Source organism: Pempheris klunzingeri, chromosome 11 (genome assembly GCF_042242105.1).
Source record: "Pempheris klunzingeri isolate RE-2024b chromosome 11, fPemKlu1.hap1, whole genome shotgun sequence".
Lineage (NCBI taxonomy): Eukaryota > Metazoa > Chordata > Actinopteri > Acropomatiformes > Pempheridae > Pempheris > Pempheris klunzingeri.
Window position 1 is genome coordinate 25590901 of NC_092022.1, and position 25582 is coordinate 25616482.

The following is a 25582-nucleotide window of genomic DNA, read 5'->3' on the forward strand; positions in this document are numbered from 1 at the left end:
AGGTCTCACCAGACAAGTGATCTGGTGCTGCTCAACCTCCACACATGAGAATGTATATATAGGTGAAGTTTGAATCTGATCCAACTCTGATTATTTCGCAGATAAACCCAGTAAACCCCAGCCCCCGATGGACGGTGCCTAAAGAGTTCCTCACACTCCGTCGTTAGTATTGATACCTCGTACCTTCTCTTCATAAAAAGCAGCACTGAGACATGATAGGTGACATTATACAAATTCAAGATTCAAGATTCAAAGCGTTTATTGTCAAGTGTACAGTGCAGAAACAGGTTCCCCTGTACAATGAAAATCTTACTTTGCCATCCACACTGAATGCCAAAGAGTAAAAAAAAAAGAAGAGGATAGAATAAAACATAAAAAACATATAAATATAAACTACTATTGCTTAACATATAAATATATTTACAAAATGTGCAACTTAACATAAAGTACTGTTCAAATAAACCTGATTTGAACATGCAGGGCTTGACTCATCCACCCCTTCCTAGTTTGTTTTAACATAACAGAGCTAATATATCCACTTCCAAGTTGCACATTAGCAAACTGGTTTCAAAAGCTAAACAGGTTTCACTGCACAGTACACACAGGCAGACACACACCCCACGTGCCTTCGGCGTAACTGTACTTTGGTTTAACACTGAAAGAGGAAATCCCAGCCTGAGACTGAAGTCCATCAACCGCACATTTCAACAAGTGCACTTCCTCATACAAGAGCACTCACTGCTCCTTTGTTATCACAGCATACATGTCACTGTACGCTGCGGAGAGGACTTTCTAAGCTGGAATTTATTGAGGAAGAAATAAAATCAAAGTTATGACGAGGTCATAACACCAGTGCCGGATCAGTAGATCAATACGCTTCTGTCATCAAGACAAATGGACGAGACATCCCAGCAAGCGCAGGTGGTGAGTGTGTTCCTTCCATAAACCATGCTCTTCATGTTTTAACGTCAAGTGTGAACAGGTTCAACTGTGATCAGGTTCAACTGTGATCAACCTGCCATCTTCATGCTCACATTAAAATGTAAAGATGTTGAAGATGAATACATTTCCTGTGAATATCACATGACAGGAGGAATAGAGAACTTTGATCTTAATTTCAATTTTACTTCCTGTGGTAAGAATTACAAGTGCACACCCTTCTGATGTAGAGTCTATGGGGGGGGGGGGGGGGGTAACCTCAAATATCAGCTAGTGCCATAACACCAAAACACTGCAGCTACACTTCAGTGACACATTGACCTCCAGTAAAAAGTGACTCAGTAAATACTGTATTCATTATAGTGTGAATGGTGTCCTCCTCACCAGAGTCTGCTCCATCCCACTGTTTACCATCACCGTACAAGTGAAACCAGACCACAGTGTTTGATGGCTTACTCTGTCAGGATGTTGGTGTTTCCAAAACAGACCTACCACCTGACGTGCTACCAGAGCAGCTGCAGACTGACGTGCTGCCACACCCCGACACACACTGTGTACATGTTAGTTAGTAACAGCGGTAACTTGATGAAGCTCAGGTCCATATGAATATTAATCTTAAATGGAGGATGTGCTTTCCAGTGGCTGGATGTAATAAAGTACTGCAATTAGTGTTGAGATAATTGTTCTTTATACATTTTCACTTTGTTTCCATTTTCTGCTGCTTTATAAGATAAGATAAGACTTTATTTATCCCACAATGGGGAAATTCCCAGTCAGCAGCAGTTCACACATACAGAAGTATAAATATATTTAAAAAATATGTAAAAAAGAAAAGAAGAAGAAATAGGATATGTAAAAAAGAAAGGGAATAAAATATATATATGTATACATGTACAGTATTTACAAAAAATAACTGTATGGTGAATGAATGAGATAAAGGCTATTGCACATGGGAGGTTATAGCAGTATAGAAGAAAAATAAGTATAAAATATATAAATATATATTATATTTCTAGTCTACGACACATCAGTGGGGAACCCTCTACCCCACTACATGTATATCTGACAGCTGTGGGTACTGGTACAGCTGTGAAGATATGCTGGTGTCTTCTGCCTGGTTAGCTGCAGCCTTGTGAATGTCAGCCACTGTGGAGGCAAACAGAGCCTCATGCTGTTGCAGCGACGGCTCACAGGGAGAGTCAGAGAATCTGGAAGCCAGTCCAAGGAATCAAAGCAGCCGAAAAGCCAGGGACAGGATCCAGAAAGGGTGGAGACAAAACTTAGGTGGTTACTGGGACAGAGATGCAGCAAGTTGTCTTTCCAGGAACAACCAGTAATGCTCATATACAGTACATGCATACGTGTGAGCTCCCAGTTGACTCTTCAAACAAGTAGGCGCTGCTGATAGTAGCCAACTATAAAAGCTGCAGCAACAAGCCAAAGCAACAACAGTGGCTTAGTGGTGGAATGGCTTCCATAAACTGGTATTAATATCAGTAACCTGGGCTACACGCTGACTTGAGTTTCTAAGGTGTCAGCAGAGCAAACAAACTAGCTGAGCCAAATAAAGACTTGACAGTGGGGGACTGTAAACCTAATAGGCTCAGACCAGTGCACTGATTACATAAAATACCCTTAGCAATTACTGTCTAACTACCAAACGTGGGAATATAAGGTATTGTACTTAAAACACTTCAAACTGCACTGATTATTTCACTGGTTTTGAGACTTGTTGACACTACAGGACCACCAAAATCCATAAGGTTCTCTTTGGTGACCATAATTATCCACAGAAGAAAATCATGGCAATCTGGTGCCTCGACATCTACACTGCAAAGTTAATGTTCTGACCTGAGCATGCTGAGAAAATGATGTAACGGACCATTACTCTGGGGAGCCATCCATCCATCCATCCATCCATCCATCCATCTTGAAAAGCCTATCAGGTCTGGGTTGCAGTGGCAGCAGGCTATCCCTGTTGTCATGTACTTAAGCTCTCTCTGAGGGATCCAGCAATATGGCAAATGTAATCCATCCAGTGTGTTTTAGGTCCAGGATCTCTTGAATGTGAGCGAAGAAAAGGTGCAATGGTTCTGCTTTGATCTCCTCTATGATTGACACCCTTCAAAATAAAATCATTTTGCCTGCTTGTTTCCATAATCTAATTCTTTTAGTCAGTAAAGGGAAGATGTTAGACATATTAAACAGAATGTACTTTTTACTGACTTTTCAACATAAATACGAGTCCCTGGTGTCTTTAGAGACACTAAAACTATGAGAAAAGACTCTTATTCCATCTTTGAGTAAATGCATGTAACAACACCGGTTTTAGATTTTAACCTGAATCCACCTCACTGTCCACCATCGCTATGTGGCTAACGCTTGCTCTATTAATAGATGATGAAGGTACAGGCAGAGCATGCAAATTGTGCTATTGTCAGCTGCAAATACCCAACAGCAGTCTTCATGTCCTCCCACCATCGGTAGAGGTGTAAAGGGTTCACTTTATTTTGTATGAAAATGTGACGGACTACATCTGCTGTGTGTGTTTGTAATGTTATTTTACTGGGGACTGCATTCTTAACAAAGGCTGTTAACAGCACATGCTCAGGCACGGATGGATGTTAGCTGTCTGTGAGCCGACCTCAGACCTGGAAGCTGTACGCTTTGTCGTGTTTTATGTTGCTTTGCTGTGTTTTCTGCAGGTTAGTCTGTTGAGCTTGGTGTTAGCATGTTGCTCAGCTGATGTGGCTCCCCTTTAGAGTGGGTCTGCTCAGGCTTGTGCTGACCAGTCAGAGCAGATCGGGGCTTAACACGCAGGAGCTGAAACAGAGCATCCAGAAAAGAGCAGTATGCAGTATAACAAGATGATAATGTGATTTTTGAACATTTGAACATTTAAACGTATTCTCACAGGACCTCAATTATAAGAATGAACCTGAAAATGAGTCTCATTTAATCAAAGCTCACATCGTCTAATAGGACATAGATATTTCAGTCACTCTAGGTTTGTAAAAGCTTCTTAACCATGACAACAAAGGCCCCCTAACCCGACTCTAACCACAGTGTTTCTCTAACCTGAATGAAGTTCTATGATTATGATTAACTATGATTTTTCCCAAACCAAGTTGGTTTTGTGCCTAGACCAACCGTTTTTTGGAAAGCTGATATCAAAAGTGAGAACTCTGCACTAGATGAAAGATTCATGTTCAGCAATTATCCTTTCAGTATTAATATCACCAGTCAAGCCCAGTAGCTGACTGACTGACATTTATTGTGCTAGCAAGGCAGAAAACTAGACAAATATTTCCACTATTAGCCCAACACTTGATTTGTATGCTTTACTTCCTAGTTTTTACTTTTCATTGAGAAGTGTCTTTGTCCCTGTGTCTCTTAGAGTTTGGATCAGCAACTGCCTCCAAACACAAGGAGGAGTTTCAGCTTCTCATCTCTCCGTATTAAAAGTAAGAGAGTGGATCACACAATACATTGTGTTGAGTGATACACATTTTTTACTTTCTACGACAGCACCTGTATCTCAATTAACCTTTTATTCATTGATAACTCTATTACTATGTCAATGTGATCTTTTTCTGCAGAAAGGCACAGGAGTTCTGAAGATGGTGAATTTACACGGCGGAGAGGGTTGTTGTCATTTTCATCAGTCCGAGAGACCTTGAGAAGGGGTAAAATATATACTGTTATCATTCCCGTCCAGTAAACTTTCTCTCACTGTCCTAAATCTGCCAATGTGATAACAATAATCAGACATTTTCACGCAATAGCATGACAAATTAGCTTCCCCTGATGGAGAGCAGCAGCTGGCCACAGCCTTTAATGCAACCTTTGTGGACGTTTTCAACAGAGTTGGCCTCAGATGAAGATGGTGCCTCACAGCCAGTCAGCACTAAGGACAAGGTGCAGAAGACAGGCGTGCATGAAGGTAACACGAGCGCTGAGTGGACCGAAGCGTGGCATACTAAATGGAGCATAGCATACTTTAAGGCAGAGCACTGAAGTCACGCTTGCATTAGCAGTGGCATCAGTTGTTTCATCCATGCTTTACAGTCACTGGCTCATTCATCAGCTGCTGACTAGTCCTGTCCAAACATATTCATGGAGATGTAGATGATAGATTCTAACCTGATAAAAGGAATTGTAAAAACAGTGTGACTTCATACAAAGTCTGTGGAAAGATGCAAAGTAAAAACTACAGTGTGATATGTTTTTTAACGTACAGACAAGAAAACCTTTTCTTACACTTTTACATACACACTGCCTTTTTCTGTGGCAACATTTCCCTTTTGTCTTCTCCATCACATCCCCACAAGATGCATTTAAACTGAACCAACTCAGCACGGCATACACACTATATGATAGTAACCAGAAAATAACAGCATGCATAGGCATCGATCCCTTTGAAGCAGGAAAGGACCCTAATTTACTACACATCATTCAGTACACAGTTCTTAGAGACATCACCACACCACACACCATAATAGGCCTTTTTCACAGCAGGCATTTTGACTTGTCCAGGTAGGAAAAGCACAGGTGTTGCTAAAAACATTGGCGACGGCTCTGCTCAGTAAGCTGTGACGCTAAAGCAGCTAAATGGAATTCAGCCATCATTCATTTGATTATCTTCCCCTGTGCTTTTCCTACAGTGAGAAAGCAAAATGTCCTCTGGAACAAAGGCCCATAAATGATTACTCACTAGTCGTGAGAAGTACTAGTAGCTCTGTGTTGTATAATGTCTTCTGTTCCAATCCATCATATAATACATATATTCATGGGAGGTTTAAGGTCCAGCATTTTTGGACCGGTACTTTGGAATAAAGGTCAGGCCTTCTTGGCCCTGGCTGCTGCTTTCTTTTAAAGTTCAGTACAGACCATAGTGCTTCCTTCTAGTACTATGGTGACCTGCACTAAGTGGTCCAGAACAGCTCTGTCAGAGTTGAAGAAAAGCCATTAAAGTAAGTGTGACAGTGGAAGCTTCTCTGGCCTGCTCTCACTCACAGGTCAGAGTGCTGCCTGCTGCCTGTAGCTTCAGGGTTACAGCTGGAGGGTTTTCTCCTCACTGATGTCGGCCTGTTGAGGCATCTTGCAGACCTGTGGCAGAATACAGCGTAATGAGCATGTCTGGGGTGTGAACTAGTGATGTGTCGGTCGCGAACGATCCGGTTCTTAGAGCCCGGCTCTTTGAAGTGAACGACGGGAGACACACAGCACAGTGAGCACACTAACTGGAGTGAGGGAGAGACAAGAGAGTGAGAGAGCATTGATACTTAGTCAGAGACTGCAGGCAGGACAGGTGAGAAACATGAGCGACAGAAAACTTAGTAAAATTTGGACACATTTTAATATAATTGATAGTTTGAGGGCAGAGTGCAGACTTTGCAAAATTAAAACTTCATATCAGGCTCCACAAACAACCTGCACAGACAAGTGTGTACTGTTCACCATCAGTTCAGTTAGAGGAGAAAGACAAGCAAGGGAAGCAGCTGTTAACGAAGGTGCCAGTGTGTCTACTGCTCCTACAATGTCTACAGCAGTGATTTTCAACCACTGTGCCGTGAGAGATCGTCAGGTGTGCCGTGAGAAATTTCACTTAATTAGTCTTAAAATTCTTTTTTTTATTAACATTTATTAATTATTATCTGCAAATAATATGCCATTGTCGAATGTCTGTGCTGTAATATAGTGACTGGCAGAGTAATGTAACATTCGTCCGGGTGGCAGCAGGTAGCCAATTGCCTCGTTCCTTCTTAGAGACAAGAGAATTAGTGACTCATGCGACAGGTCGTGGTGACGGTGATGGAAAAGTTTTTAAAAAGGAAAAATGCAAACTCCGAACTGGGCCCTGGACCAGATTCTGACCCAGGTGAAGGCCCTAGTATGAGTGGTGGTAAAAAGAAAGCAAAGACAGTGCCAAGCAAGCTTAAACGCCATCTCCAAACGAAACCAATGTAAAAAATGTGCCGTGGCTCAAAAAAGGTTGAAAAACACTGGTGTACAGCATCATCCAGGACAACAGCACAGCCACCAAACCTACCGCCCAGAGCTCTATGAGCCCAGTAAAACTAAATAACTTAAAATTAATAAAGCAATATAAACAATACATTTCGATATAATGTGTTTTTTACATTAATAATTCATTTTACACATAATTTGGTAATAAATTTATTGAAGCAACAAAAAAAATCTGAGCAGCCACTTGGGAGCCAAAAGAACCGGATCTCTAAAAAAGAGCTGAAACTCCCATCACTAGTGTGAACACAGTTGCTTGTTTCCGTCTCACTGTTTTGCAGCGCGTGAGTGACTCGGACTGACGTCGGTTTTTTTCGTACGTGACTTGAACGCAGCGCGGTGTCGGGCTCGCGCTCCCAGCCGGCAGAGCTGCGGGTCAGGATGCGGGGTGCGTGCGGGAATGGAGGCGAAGAGCCGCCGCGCTGCCTCTGAGTCTGCAGAGAGGACCGACGGGGCGAAGCAGCATGAGCGAGGCGGTGCCGAGGAGGAGGAAGGGACCGAGGAAGCTGAGGAGCAGATGGAGTGAGTAGAGAGGCTCAGCCCGGGCCGGGACGGGACGACCGCGGAGGGACGGAGTTAAACTTCTGTGCACCGTTTTCGTCACGTTCACATGTTATAAAGCCACAAAAGCGCAAAAAAAAAAAAAAAAAAAAAATCGGTTTGTGGGAATAAAACGTCACTTTTGACCGACCGGTTGTTAAATCGCACACCTGTGAGGACGCGCGGTGCCTCGAGCAGGTTGAGCAGCCAGTATATCCGGGTACCACGAGCCACTTCATGCGGAGAGAAGCTCCACTGGTCACTTTGGTTTGAATGACAGCGGTGCTGCAGCCTCGGCTGGATATTAGGAACAAATGAGCCTAATCAAAGTGTAGAATATAATCACGATGGACTCCACCGATGAGTTCTGTAACACCTATGTGCACCTAAACAACTGTGGCTCACTCATTACTAACTTTTTCTTTCTTGCGGGTGTTTGAACTTAAAGTTTGGTCCCGTAGATCAGTAAAACACCCTTTTAACAATCGCTTGCTGAGCACAGCAGCGTGTTGCACGTCCACAAAGTTGTCCTGAGATCCCAGTCCATCGATCAGCTGTTTACTGGATTCCATTGTAGATGAGGATTTTGAAGCCGGATCGAAATATCTTGTCTGTGTTTTTGTTGTTGAAGCAGGAATGTGGCTCTGTTGTCCCCGATGAATGGTGTTTTTAACTCCTGAAGAGTCAGATGTAGCTGGACTCAGTAGTGGACAGACTTTATTTGTAATCTGCTGCAGGCTCTCTGAATGGAACAAGAACACATGAGGAGGATTAAGGCAGTTTCAGCGCCTTACTGACTGGGCCATTCCTGCCTGCTCGGTGTTGTAACATGTTCAGAGGCCTCGGGGGCATGAGGCTGTTAAACAGGACTGTTATTTCCACCCACACCGTCGACACAGCGATGATGATGATGAGAGCGTTTCGGCTTAAGAAGAGCATGCTGTGATGCAGCTGTCTGTGTCAAGAGTAAAAAATTATGAAAGCTACGATCCCAGATGTTTTTTTTTCTATGTAGTTAGTTGAGTGCAAAGTTGAATGCAAGGCGTTGGGTGGGGAAACACAGCCGCTGCTATTGACACAGTACAAACGCCCTGTCCTGTCAACAGAGGCTGTGTGGTGCAGACTTGAGGCTGTAGATTCAGATCTACACCTGGACGCCGTCCCTGCGTTTTGTCTGCTGCAGCTGTAGGAGACCCAGTCAGTGAATCATTAATTCTCCGCGTGCTGAATGTGCCCCACATACAGCAGGTTGAAGTGGATGATTGGTGTGCGATCATGTTTGACAAGCCAACCAAACATTCAAACCAACAAGAATGCAGTTTGTGGTAAAGTGTCACTGGGAATAGAGACCTTCTCTGTACCAACATCGTTCAAGATTCACTAAGCAGAGTCTAATACCATCTTTCTCCACTAAGGTCCCATGTGTTCAGCCCATATCTGCCCTCACTGGGCTCATTCCTGTGGGTCCCCCATTATAGTAGACATGTTGAACTGCAATATCTTGTAGTTTGTTGTAGCTCAATTATAAATGGGATTCGTTGCTTTGCACACTTGCAGCAATAAAGGTTCGCTGGCAAATAACTATATTTATACAGTTATAGGTGGCGTCCACCAAATATCCACCTGCCTCCAGCCAAGTGAGGTGAATGAATGTTTTTGGGTGCCCTCAAAGCATCGAACAATGATATTTGAGAGCAGCAATGTGTCTTTTCATTGGCTCGTTCAAAGAGGTTTGACAACTGATCTCTATCTCTAGCTCATGCATGACGACAGAAACCAGTCACTGCCCTGTCGTGCAAGAAACAGTCCTCCCGTGGCCCCCTGTAAACCCACAATGTGATGTTTTTATAACTCTGGCTTTTACAGATTAATCAAATGTGATACAATATATTAATTAGTGCGTTTCTGGTATGTGAAAAAGTGTCATTGTTTAGACTACATTCATTTTTCAGTGAGTGATTTTTATTTATTTATATCTTTTTTTATCTATTTGTTACACAAACATTTGGGAAAGTCTGTCACAAATAGAAAGCTGGTTTTCCCCACATGACCTGAATGCAGCACAAGTATGAAAATTCTTTCCTTGGAATCTGAAGTAAACAAATGATTCAGCAGAGTGCTGCAGTATACACAGAGGATTAATAGGGAAGAGCTTACCAAACCTTTGCTGGCAACATGGACATGTTAATGATGGTTGCTGCAGTGCAGGGGGGTCAAACTCAATCAAAGAAGGAGCCAAAATTTAAAACACAGTCTAAGTCGCGGGCCAAACGAGCTCAACATTTATTGAAGAGTCTAAAAATGACTATGTTTTATTCAGAAATATGAATTTAAACAACTTTTCCTCAATAAAATAAATAAATATAACATTTTTTGTACTCATCCTGATGTTTTGTCTCATAGTGTCGTCTTATGTTCTATTCTATAATTACTCAAACAGGTAAAACTCCATTTAGCCATTTATTTTGGGGGGGCTAGCTGAAATGCCGCTATAAAGGCGCTGAGTGATGCAGTTATCCGCTGATCGGTGTGTCAGCTGTTCAGTGCATTGTGGGATTTGTAGTATGAGGAGTGCTATTTACCGACGGGCCTTTGTTAATAGTCACATGAAATGATCTCACCTTGAGTTTGACACGTCTTCTCTAGTGCTTTGTAATCAATCGCGACACCAAATACATCTGACTGCACTTGTTTCTTCCACTGGGCCCCGGTGAAATCTGTTCAGGATGCCCTGATTTATTTTACAAAAAACAAACCGTCTCGGTTAAACTCATTGTCTGCAGGCAGTGATGAGTAGAAGACAACAAAAGGTCTTTTATTTGGCTCCCCAGTAGCAGGGTGGTGCAATGATAGGCTGTGATTGTCCCAGATATTTCCTTACTGCCTCTAGGAAAACCGTGTAACAGGTATTTACAGGTAAATAAGCACAAATGCACGCGTATACATTATATTTGTGTAAAACCCACTGCTCATTTAATTCACTGGCCTAAGGCAACCCCACAAACAAACTTGTCTTTCAGTTCCAAACACGCACTCCTTTTAACTGCCTGGGTATTTATGGTGTCACTCAAGAAGCTGGAGTAGTGACAGTGAGCTCAATCCACCGGTCTGTTCAAGTCACCTTTATGTTTACAGCCATGAACAGGTACTATGTAATGCGTTCTGTGTTGGTAGCCTCTTACTTTGGACAACCCTGCGCGAAGAAGGTCCTTTTCCAGACTGAAATGCTGCAATTTTCCTGTTTTCCTGTCGTTACGGTACCTCAGTGCTTACTTACAAGCTAGTTAAACTGGGTTTGCATTGGCTAATGCTGAGAGAATTCCACAGAGTGGGACTTTTCCATTAGCACCTGCCCGGCTCGGCTCGACTCGACTCTACAGTGAGCACATCAACAATGTAGGAAGGTGCTAAGCCATTTATAGAATTGAAAACAATACGTTTTTTAAAATCAATTCGTTGTTTTACTGGGAGCCAGTGAAGAGAAGTTAAAGTTAATACTCTGAAGTCTGAATATGCCAGAGTTTAACACCTGCTTTGTCAGTCAAGCAAAAACTGCTTTACATTAATGCAGCCTACTGAAAGGATCTACCTTAAGATGATAGTTGTAAGAATTGTTGGCCATCCACTGTTTGATATCAGTGCTTTTGATGAGGTCAGATGTAGTAACAGATATGCATAGTCGTGTGTCATCAGCATAGGAGTGATATGAGATGTTGCTTTTCTGGTTGATGGTTAGTATGAATGTGGAAAAGGGATTTCTACTGCAGTGATTTAAGGTGGCTCAATAGCGTGGTATGCTGCAAAAGCAATTTTAGCTCCTTTTTTGCTGCAAATTGCTTAATTTATCCTTCTTTTAGTGGTATCTGCTATATAAATAAGTCTTAATTGTGATCAAAATAACATAGAGGCTCCGGGGCAGGTGATCATGGCTGCAGAGACAATTACACGCTTTTGCTAAAAGGATATTGTTAGTTTTTAAATAGCAAAGATGACACAGTTTTAACTAGACAGGCCTACTCCAGTATTTTCTTGTGAGTAGGAGCTCCTCAGTCATTGCACATGATGTTACCGTTACTGTGAGTCAGACCCTTTTGTGTCAAGTGTCTTTACACTATTCCAGACCACATGTGCCTCCAAACGCACTGCAAACATTTGCTTTAAGATATATGGCCATTTGTACAGGCCATGGTTACAGCCTGATAGTGAAGGTACTGCAGTGCTGCACTGTAATCTTCCTTACTCTTATTTTATATGCAAACTTAATGAAATGAAACCAACATCCAGAAATGCTTTTATTAAGGTATTATAATATAACAGCAAAATGTTACTATAATAGAAAACCTAAGGACCTAGGGAATATAAATGAGCTTGCTTTATTGCTAAAAAATAAATCTTGACTTGCACATTAATTCTCTGCCTTAAAATAAATCTCACATTTCAGCATGAACTGACTATTGTGATGTAGGTAACGGTAGTAGGAAACATGGTTTCAGACTGTTTATCCTGTTTATTTATCCAGCTTTATGTGTGTTGTCTAGGTGAGCAGCCCAAAGGCAGCCTTATCTCTGATGCCGCTGGGAAACACAGTAAGTACAGCAGCTGGAGGCACAAAGGCTCTTCTGTCCGCTATACACTTTTCTTACACTTGTAAAGATAAGATTTTCTTAACCGTGTTATCTCAGAGAGTCAAAGGTCAAAGAATAGCCCACCAAAACTTTGTCATTGGCGTTTTAAGCCTGTGCCTGGAGGCGTGAAAGGTAGCTCTACAGTTTTCTCCTTCAAAGGCTGTGGCTGTTAAAATTCATTCCAGTTGCAAAAGAAAGCGTCAGAACATTTGCAGTCATGTCATTTCTGTAGCAGAGTGCTCTCCTCAGTGTTTGATCTGTATATACTGGAGATGGTGTTTGCTGACGCTAACATACCTAGCCGAGGTCTGATGAGTCAGAACACTACGAATACTTGTGCGGAAGTTCAGGACCTGTAAACGAGCGGGGGAAGCTCGTGTTGTTGTGTGAAGGTTTTGGTGCTGAAAACCTGCCGGCTGTGTTTCTCCAGCAGCCATCCCATCAGGCGAAGATGAAGATGGACGACAAGGAGTGCTCAAGAGGTTTAGTGCCATGTGGTCGTCCTTCCGCAGAGGGAAAAGAGACAGTGAGTACTACATCACATTCACACGTCAAACAATCGCTGATTCACTTTTTTTGTGCTGCAAGCACTTGTTCTTTTAACTGTTGTCTTAGTCACAGGCCCAGGGACACTGATTTGTGCATCCCTGTGAAAAAGGTGGTGCTGCTGGTGGTGGTCACATATCCTTTGAAAACCCCTGGTCTAAGGGGATTAAAGGAAAATTCTCAGATGATTTTTCGTGGTGACTTGTGTGTATGCAGCTGTTTAATGTCTGGACTTTGCAGAACGCGTCTTGAGCTTGTTCTGTTAATACATTCCCACCAGAGTACACAATCAGTTAGCTTGACAACAGTCTCAAGAACAGCTGAGTCATAGCAGAGTCAGTCCTTGTGATTACCAGTTAACGGTAGTGTTTTTGCTTTACACAACTGAGTGTTATTAGCCAACTTCACGTCACTTCAGAACAACCCCAAACCCGTAAGGCAAGTCAGGCCTGATGATCATCAAGATAGACAAAGGCCAGCTTCCAGCTTTTATTCACCTGTGTGGTAGAGTTTGGACTGGCAGGCCTAAAACACACAGGGACACACACAGAGACACACACAGACACACACAGAAACACACACAGGGACACACACAGAGACACACACAGAGACACACACAGGGACACACACAGGGACACACACAGGGACACACACAGGGACACACACAGAGACACACACAGGGACACACACAGAGACACACACACTGACACACACACAGAAACACACACTGACACACACACTGACACATACTGAAACACACACACTGACACACACACACAGTAACACACACAGAAACACACACAGGGACACACTGACACACTGGGACACACACACAGGGACACACACAGGGACACACACACTGACACACAGAAACACACACAGAAACACACACAGGGAGACACACTGATACACACACAGACACACACACTGAAACACACACACTGACACACACACAGAAACACACACAGAAACACACACAGAAACACACACTGACACACACAGAAACACACACAGAAACACACACAGAAACACACACTGACACACACACTGACACACACAGAAACACACACTGACACACACACTGACACACACAGAAACACATACAGAAACACACACTGACACACACACTGACACATACTGAAACACACACACTGACACACACACACAGTAACACACACAGAAACACACACAGGGACACACTGACACACAGGGACACACACAGGGACACACACACTGACACACAGAAACACACACAGAAACACACACAGGGAGACACACTGATACACACACTGACACACACACTGAAACACACACTGATACACACACAGAAACACACACAGAAACACACACAGACACACACACACAGAAACACACACAGAAACACACACACAGAAACACACACAGAAACACACACAGGGAGAAGTGAACTGAGACTCCTTGCTGAGGTGCTTTTGATTTCAGACAAAAAGGGAAGAATGCAGCAGAGGACACATGAGCAGGCGGCAGCCTGTGAAGGAAACGGGGCGAGGCTGGGAGAAAGGGGGGGGTGAAGGTGTCGTCCAGGGACGACGTCTGGGACGACGTCTGTCAACATCACAAGCAGCATAAACATTAGGGGGAATATGGGAAAATATGACTTCATTATAATATTAACTTCATCTCAACGGTGACTTCATATTAGCAGCCGCTCTGTGTGCCCTGTGAAGCAGTGTCATGGTCGTGGTTCTCTTCGTGTCTCTGAGAGGAAGTGCAGTCTTTGGTAACTCCTGGAAGGTGTGGAGACACTTTACGGTTGATTGCGTACAATCAGACGATGTTTGACCAGAGATCAGACGTCCATTCCACTCGTTTGCTCTCTGGTTAGGCCGCTGCCCATCATTCTCATTTTAAATACGTTTTATTCTTATGACTTGAGTCGGGACTGTGACCACACATCTGAGGAGGTGAAATGATTTAAAGGAATAGTTCAACATTTGGGGAAGTACTCTTGTTGTCTTGATGAGGTTGTCAGATTTGATACCATCATGTTGGTACAGAAACCAAAACCAGACTCCTGTTTTCACTGATGCGGCAGCTCATGGTATAACCAGAGATGCTGTATGGAAGTGCTGGGTGGATGGACACACTGTTTTTTTTTGTAGTTTTGCTTTCTCTCTATGGATTAAACAAACGAGATTATAGTTAGTGACCTTTTAGGTGTTGGCAGGTGTATTTTTGAACTTTGATAGGTGTTTAGCTGTTTCCCTCTGCTCCCAGTCTTCACGCTAAACTAGGCTAACCACGTCAGGATGCCACCTCTGCAATGAGCACATGTATTTGAGACTGAGATCCATCTAAACGTGTCACTCTCAGAAAGACAATGTTCCAGTGAACCAGTGCTACAGTGGGAACCTTCATGCACAGTGTATTTCTGCGTTTCTGTGTAGGAATCAAAGAGCCTGAGCCCACAGAGCTTGTGGACCCACAGGTGGCAGACACATCCCGGCAGCACCGCTACGTCAGCGGTCAGTATTTCTTTGAGTATCTGGTGGTGGTCAGCCTCAAGAAGACCAAGGATGGCAGCAGCTACGAACCCCAGATCTCCTACCAGTTTCCAAAGGTCAGTCTGATGGTGGAATCTGAGTGTATATTCATTAAGTCAGCCTAACAAAGTGACCTGGAGAATTTCACATCTCTGTGTATAAAAGAATGAATCCCACAGCGTGCATGCCTTTAGCCAAGTAATGAACGTATGAATTGTTATATGAATTACTCTCTCTCTGTCCATCCTCCACCCAACACGGACCCTGACAGAAGCCGCCCACATTGATCCTGGTTCTGTTTGAGGTTTCTTCCTGTTAAAGGGGAGTTCTTCCTCCACTGTTTCCTAATCTAACATCTGATGCTGCTCATGTGGGGATTCGTTGGGTCTCTCTCTTCTTTAAAGAGTTTGGTCTAGACCTGCTCTTTATTGAAAGAGTCTTGAGATAACGCTGTTATGAACTGGCGCTCTATAAATAAAGATTGATTGAATTATTAGCACTCGTTAGCCTCTAGTTTCATGGCCATAAACAGCCAATAATGCTGCAGTGGTGACAGATTCTGGTTAGTGCTGGTTCATGGCGGTACTGGGTATGGCTGTTGACAGATAATGATCAGTTCAATGATGATGAGCTTAGTGACATCAGCAGCTGATATGAGGGCTCATTAGCTGCAGCTTTGCATATAACGCTGTCCAGACCGCTGTGAAACTGGAGCGTGTCAGCCTACTTCAAACGGCTGTGATATATCAGAAAGATTTGTACCAACCTCGTGTACTTTTAGACGTGGATGTGTCAACATTTGACGATCAAACAAAACATTTTGTGTCGCCTAGAAAAACACAGCTTCAACATTTTCATCTGATCCTTTCAGGGTCTACAGTATGTAAAGATGTCAGTCACAGTGGTTTTCACAATGGTCAGCTTGCTTTCATGTGTCATAATCCAAGCTGAACAAAGGATGAAGCTCCAAATTTTAATATCCACCTTTCCAACCAATAGGAAGTCACTCTGTTGCTGTAATGGTGTGACTGCTTGTAGCACCGTTTCTGTCCATAACATGCAGCACTGCAACAAATACAAGAGGAGAAGAAGTGTAAGCTGCCATAAACGTTATGAGACACAGAACATATCACCTCATCAGAGTAAAGAATTTGTTCAGGATGTTTAAACGAGTGTAAAATCAGAAAGAGCCACTGGAAGTAGTGTTAATGCAGGAGCTGTGTTACTAGCATGTCATGCAGTGTAAAAACAGAGGTGTGTGTGTGTGTGTGTGTGTTTATTTTCAGAGAGATGGGATGGCAAGATTTCAGAAGGAGGAGGAAGAGAAGACGTTAAAGGCGATCACCCTCTTTTGTTTCCCAGAGGGCATCAACTGGGCTCCTCTGACAGAGTACCACAGGTAACTGCTCCCCGGTGTGTATTCTCACTCTGATAACCGTGCACAGCTCTTGTTCTGAGCTTTCCTTGTCCATCTCCAGTGAGACCTTCTCCTTTGTTCTGACTGAGATTGATGGCAGCAGAAGGAATGGATACTGCAGGAGGTTACTGGTCAGTGGGTCTTCACCGTGTCGTCATTTAGAGTTAATTTTCTAATGGACATGAAATAATCCTGTGCTGTCGCTCTGATCTGCAGCCTGGAGGGAAAGGAGCTCGACCACCTGAAGCTTACTGCATCATCAGCACGCTGGCTTGTTTCGGCCTCTTCTCCAAGGTGAGTTTAACGGCACATTTCTCACAGAGGAAATCTTTACTGTGCTTCTTCATCACGAATTTCCAAAATATCAAACCGATAAAATACTGAATTTGTAACCAAGTAGGTGTATTGAGTTTGTCGCGTCAGAGAAATGCCATTAACAGCCAGAGGTGTGGACTCGAGTCACATGACTTGGACTGATGACTTTAGACTTGACAAAATGTAAAGAGACTTGCAACTCGACTTGGACTTTAACATCAGTAACTCGTGACTTCACTTGGACTTGACCCTTTTGACTTGAAAAGCGCGCCAGTTGGCAAAAATGATACCAAAGATAGTTTAGTTTGGGTATAAAAACTACGAGGTGGTCAACAAAAAACGAATCTCAGTATGTAAAACATGCGGGTCGAAGATTACGGACGGAGACGCAACAACTTCCAACTTTGTTCTTCCGACATTTGAAGCTGCACAAAGAACGGTAAGTTAAGCTAACACTAGCTTATAGGCTAACTAATTTAACTGCTAGCTGCAACTCACTGATAGCGTCACTTTGCAAACACGGTTCCTTTTAACAACTCTGTTGTTAAAAGGACTCGAAAGGACTTGAAACTCAAATGGTAGGACTTGGGACTTGACTCGGGACTTGACTTGGGACTCGAGGGCAAAGACTTGAGACTTACTTGTGACCCACCTCTGTTAACAGCCATTCAGTTTTTCCCTGCTGTTACTTTATTCATCACCTAGTTCAGCCATTCTGAACCAGATTTATTGGGGCTCTGTGTTACTGTTGGTGCTGTTCAGAAGAGGAGGGATTCTGTCAATTAGCTTTTTTCTTGGGTCATTTTGGAAACTGTTTGTGATTTGGTTTGCCAAACCTAATCTTTTGTTTTTGTTGTTTTTATTTTGATCCTTCCTCAGGGGAACACTGCCTTAGTCTATTCCTGACCACAATGCTTTTGTGTATGTTTTCTGTGTCTAGTGACGGGGGCTAATTGATTGAACTGATGATTATAACAAGTATTGGTGTGACCCTCACGGAAAAAAGGAAGTGGGAACGGCAAGAGACACAAGAGACATCTGTAATCTGTAGGGATTCATGCTGCAGATCTTTGTTTGCAGGACTGAAACAAATAATTGATCAGTGAAGTTAATTTTTCAGGCAAAATTACTAAAATATATTGGTGCCAGGCTCTCAGGTGTAGTGACACACTGCTTTACCTCCTCTGGTGTAATAACTTGACTTAGTCTTTGGGTTTTAGTCTCTTTGACATTTGACAACTCCCCCTGGATTAAAATAAGGGGCAGATGAGTTGATGGGGAAAGTGATTTGCTGCTAGTTTCAGCCCCGGATGATACAAGACTGAGCACAAAGCTTGATTTGGTGGTCTGGCATCCGACTCGCAACAAAAGCTTGTCATTTTCCCTCCTTGTGCTCCGTGCAGATGTCCGTGTCTTGCAAACCTTGCTGTTGGCCGTACATACTGAATATAATAGTATCTGATCTGTGTATTTGTATATTGGGTTTTAGAGGAGCTCTGTGTTGACCCAACTTTGATGCAACAATAAGTGTGTCAAGGGCGTCTCGTCTGTTGATTACTAACCAGGAGGTGTGTGTGTGTGTGTGTGTGTGTGTGTGTGTGTGTGTGTGTGTGTGTGTGTGTGTGTGTGTGTGTGTGTGTGTGTGTGTGTGTGTGTGTGTGTGTGTGTGTGTGTGTGTGTGTGTGTGTGTGTGTGTGTGTGTGTGTGTGTGTGTGTGTGTGTGTGTGTGTGTCTCACACGTGGTTTTCTGTTTGTTTAGTGGCTTGTGGCTCTAAATGCAGAAGGTCAAAGGGAGCAAAACGTTAAAGTCAATAAATGATTGACTGGATTAGAGCCACTGAGGACACTGAAGTCACCTCCCCTGGAAGGTTCTGGGGGCTTTAGTAACCTGGGTGAAGTTTACGTTCTACAATTGGAAAAAAGAATATGCTGATATAATATTTTAAATTCAATAAATGTAACTTTGACTACTTAAAGGTCTATAAATCAATGATTCAGTATATCCCCATTGGAACTTTATTTCTGGCAGTGTGGATGAGGAAACAACATGTCCAGACAATATAATTGAACAGTTAATTGAATTAATAAAATACTTTGAGCTACAACAGCAGTATTCTGCTTCTATACATCTCTCAGAGTAATCACTTAGATTATTGTAATTCTGCTGTCACTGCACTGTCTAGTGCAGCTTATCCAGAACCCTGTAGCGAGGATTGTACCAGCTGTAACGGAGCTGTAACCTTATTTCAGCTGATCCTATTTTAGTCTCCCTGTTTTCTGATCTGCTCCTTTTTGACTTCAGCCATTCCTCCATGTTTACCTGTTGTTTTAAACTCACTGTAATGTCCATGTGGACAGCACTAACATCAGTACCAAAGGTCACGTCATACTCAACACTCTGCTGGCTGAGTTTTCTGCAGAGATGCTCCACATTAAAGGCCTACCAGTGGCTCTCAGCAGATCGGTTAGATTACATGACATGACTCTGCTGTTCTGATGGACGTAGTGGTGTAGCAGTTGATTTTCAGAATTTTATTAGTAGCCTAATTGTAATCCCAACCCCTCTTACTGGCTTTTATTTAATAGCTTATGATCTCATTACCCCACCGTTCAATACTTCACTGGTTACCTGTGTCTTCTAGAATACATTTTTAAAAATGTGTGTGTGCTTTGTGTGTGCAGATATTCGACGAGGTAGAGAAGCGGCGGCAGATCTCCATGGCTATGATCTACCCATTCATGCAGAAGCTGAGGGAGGCTCCATTCCCAGCTCCGGGGAACACTGTGGAGATTAAGAGCTTCATTCCTGAGTCAGGCACTGAGGTCAGTTATAAGAGTCTGATTATTTAGATAGCAAACGTCTGTGTGATGTGTCAAAAGATTCAACAGCTCAAGCTGACTGACGTTTAAACCAACGTTTCTGGTGCACCAGAAACTTGCATGTACTGAATTTGATGAATGTAAAACCTCAAGAAACCTCGAGTACTAAAATACATTTCATGTATCCTGGGTATAATACACTGCAGTTTGCCTTTAAACTTCACCTTTAAAAGGGTCTCCAAAGTTTGGTTTTGTGAAATCCAGACAGGAAACATGTATGTGAGATATTTCACTTTAAATGATGAGTCCTGGCACAGTAATCTAGAGGATGTCCCAACACCTGCCTGTCTGCTGGGACTTCAGCCAAGCCACATTGAAATATGGCTGCATTCAGTGAGCAAAACACTGAGCAGATTCAAGGTTGTTATTGCAGACAGGACGGCCTGATTAAGCTCCAAAGACTGTGGAAATGGGAAGAAAGTCTCAGCTCTTCAGAATTCATAAATCTGACTGCAGTGGCAGTTGTGTCGATGCTCATGCGCCTGTGTTTCTGTGAAATATAATGTCGTAAAGAGACTGGAAGAATAAAGAGCAGCACAGTGTCGTGCAATGAGGGCTCCAGGTGGGTGTGTTTGTGTGGAGCTGTGTCTGAACCTGTCCTACATTACCAAACCTTTAGCCCAGAGCAGAAACCTAACACTTCTCCCATGGGGCCAGCAGCTTAGTCATCTCAGGTATTCCCTGGTGCTGGCTGTTGTTTGTGCTGCAGTCACTGTGACCAGCCCTCAGGGTGGAGCGAGGACAAAGACACGCTTCTGTGGCTATGTAAGGACTTGTTCGTGATGGCAGCATGGCAGGAGGGGAACGCTTCTAGATCCAATAATGTCAAGTGGAAGAAAGACGTCATGAAAAGCACTAAAACTGAGCTGTGGCACATCTCATCCCTTCCTTTAGCACTAAATAAATGGCTGTTCAACCAGGACGACGACAAGGATGATGAGTCCACACAGCACGCTGCGGGGGCCACCAGCATAAGGCTCTGACTCATGCAAATGAAAGATGAAATTAATGACATTCATATGAAGTTTCTAAATGTATCTTTGAGTGAGTTTTACGGACTGTAGTACAGTAAATACCAGTCTGCTGTCGCTGTCTTATAGTTGAGGGGTCATCCACTTGAGTTCGAATGACTTTTAACACGATAAACTCATAGTTCTGTGACATGGTTGTGACAGCGGTAACTCTCCACCAGATCATCAGTCTGACCCGGCCGTTGGATTCCTGGCTGGAACACGTGAACTTTGCCACGCTCTTCAACTGCCTGACAGATGAGGAGGTGTTGCTGGTGTTTGCTGCCGCCGTCCTGGAGAGGCGGATCGTTTTCATCGCTGATGAACTCGGGTATTGTATGCTCACCTGTACAGTTTGATATACAAGAAGAACACAACAGTGAAGAAAAAAAAGAATCTTCTCAACCAGCGTGTCTATTTAGAAATATAGAAGATGTAAGATATACAATCTTTATCCAAGTTGGTACCAAAACATGAGTACTGCTGGTCTGCAGTGAGCCAACAGAAAATGATTCATGAAAAAGTTCATTGCAGCTCTAGTTCTTCAGCATGCCGTATACACCGACATGTGAATGACACTCTTTAAGCAAAGTAAGCCAGCATGTAAAAGTATCAGAAAGCAGAAAAGTGTTCCACACGTGTCTGAAAGCTGAGCCGTCAGGTTATGTGGCTTCTAGACGACTTCCTGAGTTACAACCACAACGCGAGCGTCTCTTTCTGAATGGAAGGCTCAGCTGTGTTTGTGTCTTTATACTCACAATGTGATGTTCCTGTAAGTCAGTAAACGATAGCATTGAATTATCACAGAGAGAGAACCAGGCTTTTCTTTTTAGCGGCTCAGATTGAAGACATTTTTATTCTTAGTTCTTTCCTGTGATGTTTCACATCAAAACTCATTTTGATGGCTGACCTGCTGACAGAATGTGTCCAAATGTAAAAGATGCTTTTAATAACTGTACAACCAAAACTCTGGTGCCCAAATCTAAGAAGTGATGAACTGAAGGGACTTGAGTTTGTGATTAACAGCGCCGTTGTCTCTCCACAGCACATTATCCCAAATCATTCATGCAGTAGCAGCCCTCCTTTACCCGTTCACCTGGCAGCACACCTTCATCTCCATTGTTCCAGAGATCCTGATCGATGTGGTGATGGCACCCACCCCCTACCTGCTGGGAGTCCAGAAGCACCTGCTGGACCTGGTCACGGACCAGAGCGATGTGAGTTATCATGGCGAGCGCATCCAAACGTAGCTTTATCTGTACCAGGGGGGGCTTTGTGTGTTTGACGACACTGGAGTGACCTCCCTGCTCTGCCCTTTGCTCTCTGTAACAGCTGCTGGTGGTCGACTTGTCTGAGGATAAGAAGGAGACCTTCATTGTGTCAGTGAGTGTTGTAGCAACAAAACAATTAGTAAATCATCTTGTGGTTATCAATTAAAATTGGACAAATTGGTTATTTGAGATGAATTTTCTAAGTTGCATAAAATCTTCCCCGTCCAGATTGGTGATGAAAGCTCTATTCTGCCCCCGAAGCTGCAGAATGAAATACTAGAAGCACTAAGTAACAGACAAAAAGCATCAAGTGAGTTCATTGCAGCCAGAATGAAACACGTGCATCTGTTAGGAAGAGACTCCTAGTTCCATCACTCCAAATGTTTTTACCGTTCTTTCAGCGGGGGAGGAGCTGAACCGGGTGGTGTCGGAGGCCTTCCTGCATTTCTTTGTGAGAACGGTCGGCCATTACGCCTCGTATGTGAAATACAGAGGTCCTGGAGAGCAGGGCGTGTTTGAAAAGAGAAGTTTCTACAAGGCCATTGAGTCCAAGGCCACCCGGCACTTCGTCAAGAAGTTCATCCAGACGCAGATGTTCGACCTGTTTATCCAGGAGGTGGAGCAGCAGCAGCCTGGACCGCAGCAAGGTGAGGAACACATCACTCACTCACTCACTCACACAGATTCCTTGTAGGACTGAAGTCAGATCTCTCTGTAGGGATGTGATGTCAGTAAAGTGGCCTCTCATGGAATCGTCGAGCGTAGACATTCTGGTCCAGACCATTCATTTAGACCACCGCGGGCCACATCCGGGTCGCGATACACTTATATCCGGCCCGCGAGATAATTTCATGTGACTATTAAGAACGGCCCGTCGGTAAACAGCTCTCTTACCTCTAATACTACAAATCCCACAATGCACTGAACAGCTGCCGCACTAGTCAGGACCCGTGCAGCAGCCCCTCCTCCTGCAGGTATAATGACACATCGATCAGCTGATCAATGCATCGATCAGCGCTGTTATAGTGACACTTAAACTACCCCCCCCCCAAAATAAATGGCTAAAGGAAAAGTGGACTTTGAAAACAGGCTCCATTCTGTTACAGCAGACTTTCAAAGCAGTTTGACCTGTTTGTCTGTCGGAGGTGAACCTGTGTGTCTTGTTTGTGGAGCTGATGTGTCCATAATTAAAGAATATAAATATAAGACGACACTACAGCAGGAGAAGTACAGAAAAAGAAAACAGTTATTTAAAATTCTATTTATTTTATTGAGGAAAAGTTGTTGAAGTTTGGCTGTTTACATTCATATTTCTGGATCAAATATATATTAGATTATATACTATAATAAAAGAGTCACTGTTAGAGTCTTCACTAAATGTTGAGCCTGTTTGTCCCGTCACTTTGACTGTGTTTTACATTTTGGCCCCTTCTTTGATTGAGTTTGACCCCCTGATTTAGACCATAGGTGACTAACTGGAGGACCGCGGTCCAGGTCTGGACCCAGGCGCCATCCTATACGGACCCAGACCTATCATCAATAAACTATAAGGGGATTTTAAATTTGACTAGACGCTTCTATCCTAGTGTTTACGGCGCTGGTTGAGCAGATCAGGAAACGCACAGCTAATATATTGTAAAGTTGGTCGACTGTTCAGTCAAGCTGTGGCAGTTAAAGAAAAAGAGAAAAGCTGCTGCTAAACTTTCTTTTTCTCAAGTTATGAACTTTGTTTTAAGAAGCAGTTTTTCAAAAACTTTATTTATTTTCTTTTATTTCTAAATGCAGCCCTTCTTTTCCTTAATGAGACAAGAACGTCCCACCTCTCTACAGTGTGATGTGTCTGGTTACTTAAATGTTAAGTGACAATAAATATTGTCAAAATGTTTTGGAATCAAACTGAATTAATTTGATTTGACAGTCAAAAGTTATTGATCACATGCAGACGTTGATACGACTACTAGGCTACATCAACATAACTAGTTACCATTACATGACTCACTTGTTATCCCACAATGCAATGCATGGAAAATGCAAGGAAAAGGAGGAGCTGCTCACAGCTGACTGGTGGTGAAACACCATCAATGTTCAACTGGCCGTGACATTCAGAAGTTTAGTTTGATTGGAAATCGACAACCAAGTATTGTTTCATTTCATGTTGGCTTAAAACAATTCAGAACGTTTGTTTCTTTTATACAAAGCCAGAAAACTATAGATATGCTAGGGAGCCATCCATTGATTTCAAATGAGATCACTTCTTTTCTCTCCTTTGGTGAATGCAGGTTGCATTTGAAGGAGAAACCTCATTAGACTAATTGGGCAAAACACACCGTGTGTAGGATCTGTTCCAAGTATACCTCCACTAAAACACTTCTCATCAGTAGTTATAGATCAATACGTTTGTCAGTTTGAATTGTCTCGTCATTACATTCAGGACCATTTCTGATTTCATTGTCCTGTAACTTGGGCTCATGTTGATGGTTTTTCCCTCTCATGTCCTCTGGCCTGCAGGAATCTTTCACAAAAAGATCGTTGAATACCAAGAGAAGAAGAAAAGGGAAAAGACCAAGAAACACTAGCTCTGAGTGTTGGACCTGGGTGTATATAAAAGATGTGAATGTTGCACTGTGTTTTCTGTCTGTTTGGTTTTAAATAAGGTTGTACCCGTGTGTGAATTACTGTATGGCTATGTTGCTGCTACTCTGTGAAACACTGGCAGAAAGAGAAGCTTCAGTTCTACGTGTTGGCCAGTCTGTCGCTGATGGGTAGGAAAATCATTTCAAATAAAGACTCAGTTTTTTAAATCCCCAAATCTACACTCTGATTTTTAGCCAGCTGAGCCCCGACGGTTTCTATCAGTCTGTATATCTGTCTGTTACGGTGGCCGGGAGGTGCAAAACAATTTTACAATACGAGAAACACTTTTACAAAGCTGGAGACAAATTTACATTTTAGAAAACATTTTTACAAATCAGAAAACAAAATGACATTGCCATAACACATTTACAAGTCCTGAGACAAATTTACATTTGAGAAAACAAATTTACAAGTGACAAGGGAATGTACCAACTGTTGAGTAGAACCGGAAGTGATAAGGAGTTCATGGTGATCCACGATGGACGGCAGTGGCGAACATATGAGCCGATTAACGCGGTACATTCCCTTTTCCGAGTGAGGGTGAGTGTGTACAGCACCTTTCTAGTTATTTCAGCTACTCAAAGCACTTTACATCACATCCTCATTCACCCATTTCATCCATTTCACACTCATTCACACACTGAAGCTGCTTCAGGAGCCAGTTGGGGTTCAGTGTCTTGCCCGAGGACACTTCAACATGTTGACCCATAGGAGCTGGGGATTGAACCCCCGACCTTCTGATTGAGGGACGACCCACTCTACCACTGAGCCACAGCCGCCCCTCAGGTGCTGGTGCTTCTTCACACAGGTAGAAATGATAGGGGGGGCTAAGTTTACGGCCAGTATCGATCCTGTA

The 25582-nt window shown here is 43.1% G+C and overlaps 1 protein-coding gene across 3 annotated transcripts; it reads left to right on the top strand.

Annotated features, from left to right (window-relative positions):
• Window positions 1–808: 808 nt before the first annotated feature.
• Window positions 809–24901, top strand: LOC139209644 (DENN domain-containing protein 2D-like). 3 transcript variants are annotated; one of them, XM_070839439.1, is made up of 17 exons: window positions 809–921; window positions 4337–4403; window positions 4539–4625; window positions 4805–4882; window positions 12045–12092; window positions 12562–12657; window positions 15104–15276; window positions 16486–16598; window positions 16678–16747; window positions 16833–16910; window positions 19614–19754; window positions 21004–21152; window positions 21867–22038; window positions 22154–22204; window positions 22321–22402; window positions 22494–22739; window positions 24601–24901. In XM_070839439.1, the coding sequence occupies exons 1-17, from the start codon at window positions 895–897 to the stop codon at window positions 24666–24668; spliced, it is 1746 nt and encodes a 581-aa protein (XP_070695540.1). In that variant the 5' UTR covers window positions 809–894; the 3' UTR covers window positions 24669–24901. The 3 variants fall into 3 exon arrangements, with proteins under 3 accessions (XP_070695540.1, XP_070695539.1, XP_070695541.1); XM_070839438.1 differs by having other exon boundaries at window positions 838–924; XM_070839440.1 differs by lacking the exons at window positions 809–921; window positions 4337–4403; window positions 4539–4625; window positions 4805–4882 and adding an exon at window positions 7243–7488.
• The last annotated feature ends 681 nt before the right edge of the window (window positions 24902–25582 follow it).

Excerpts from the sequence above, each read along its gene's own strand:
- LOC139209644 (XM_070839438.1), top strand. The coding sequence starts at position 895 with ATGGACGAGACATCCCAGCAAGCGCAGGTG. Across the intron at positions 16,911-19,613 it reads GTTTCGGCCTCTTCTCCAAG|ATATTCGACGAGGTAGAGAA; the intron begins GTGAGTTTAACG and ends TTGTGTGTGCAG. Across the intron at positions 22,740-24,600 it reads GCAGCCTGGACCGCAGCAAG|GAATCTTTCACAAAAAGATC; the intron begins GTGAGGAACACA and ends TCTGGCCTGCAG.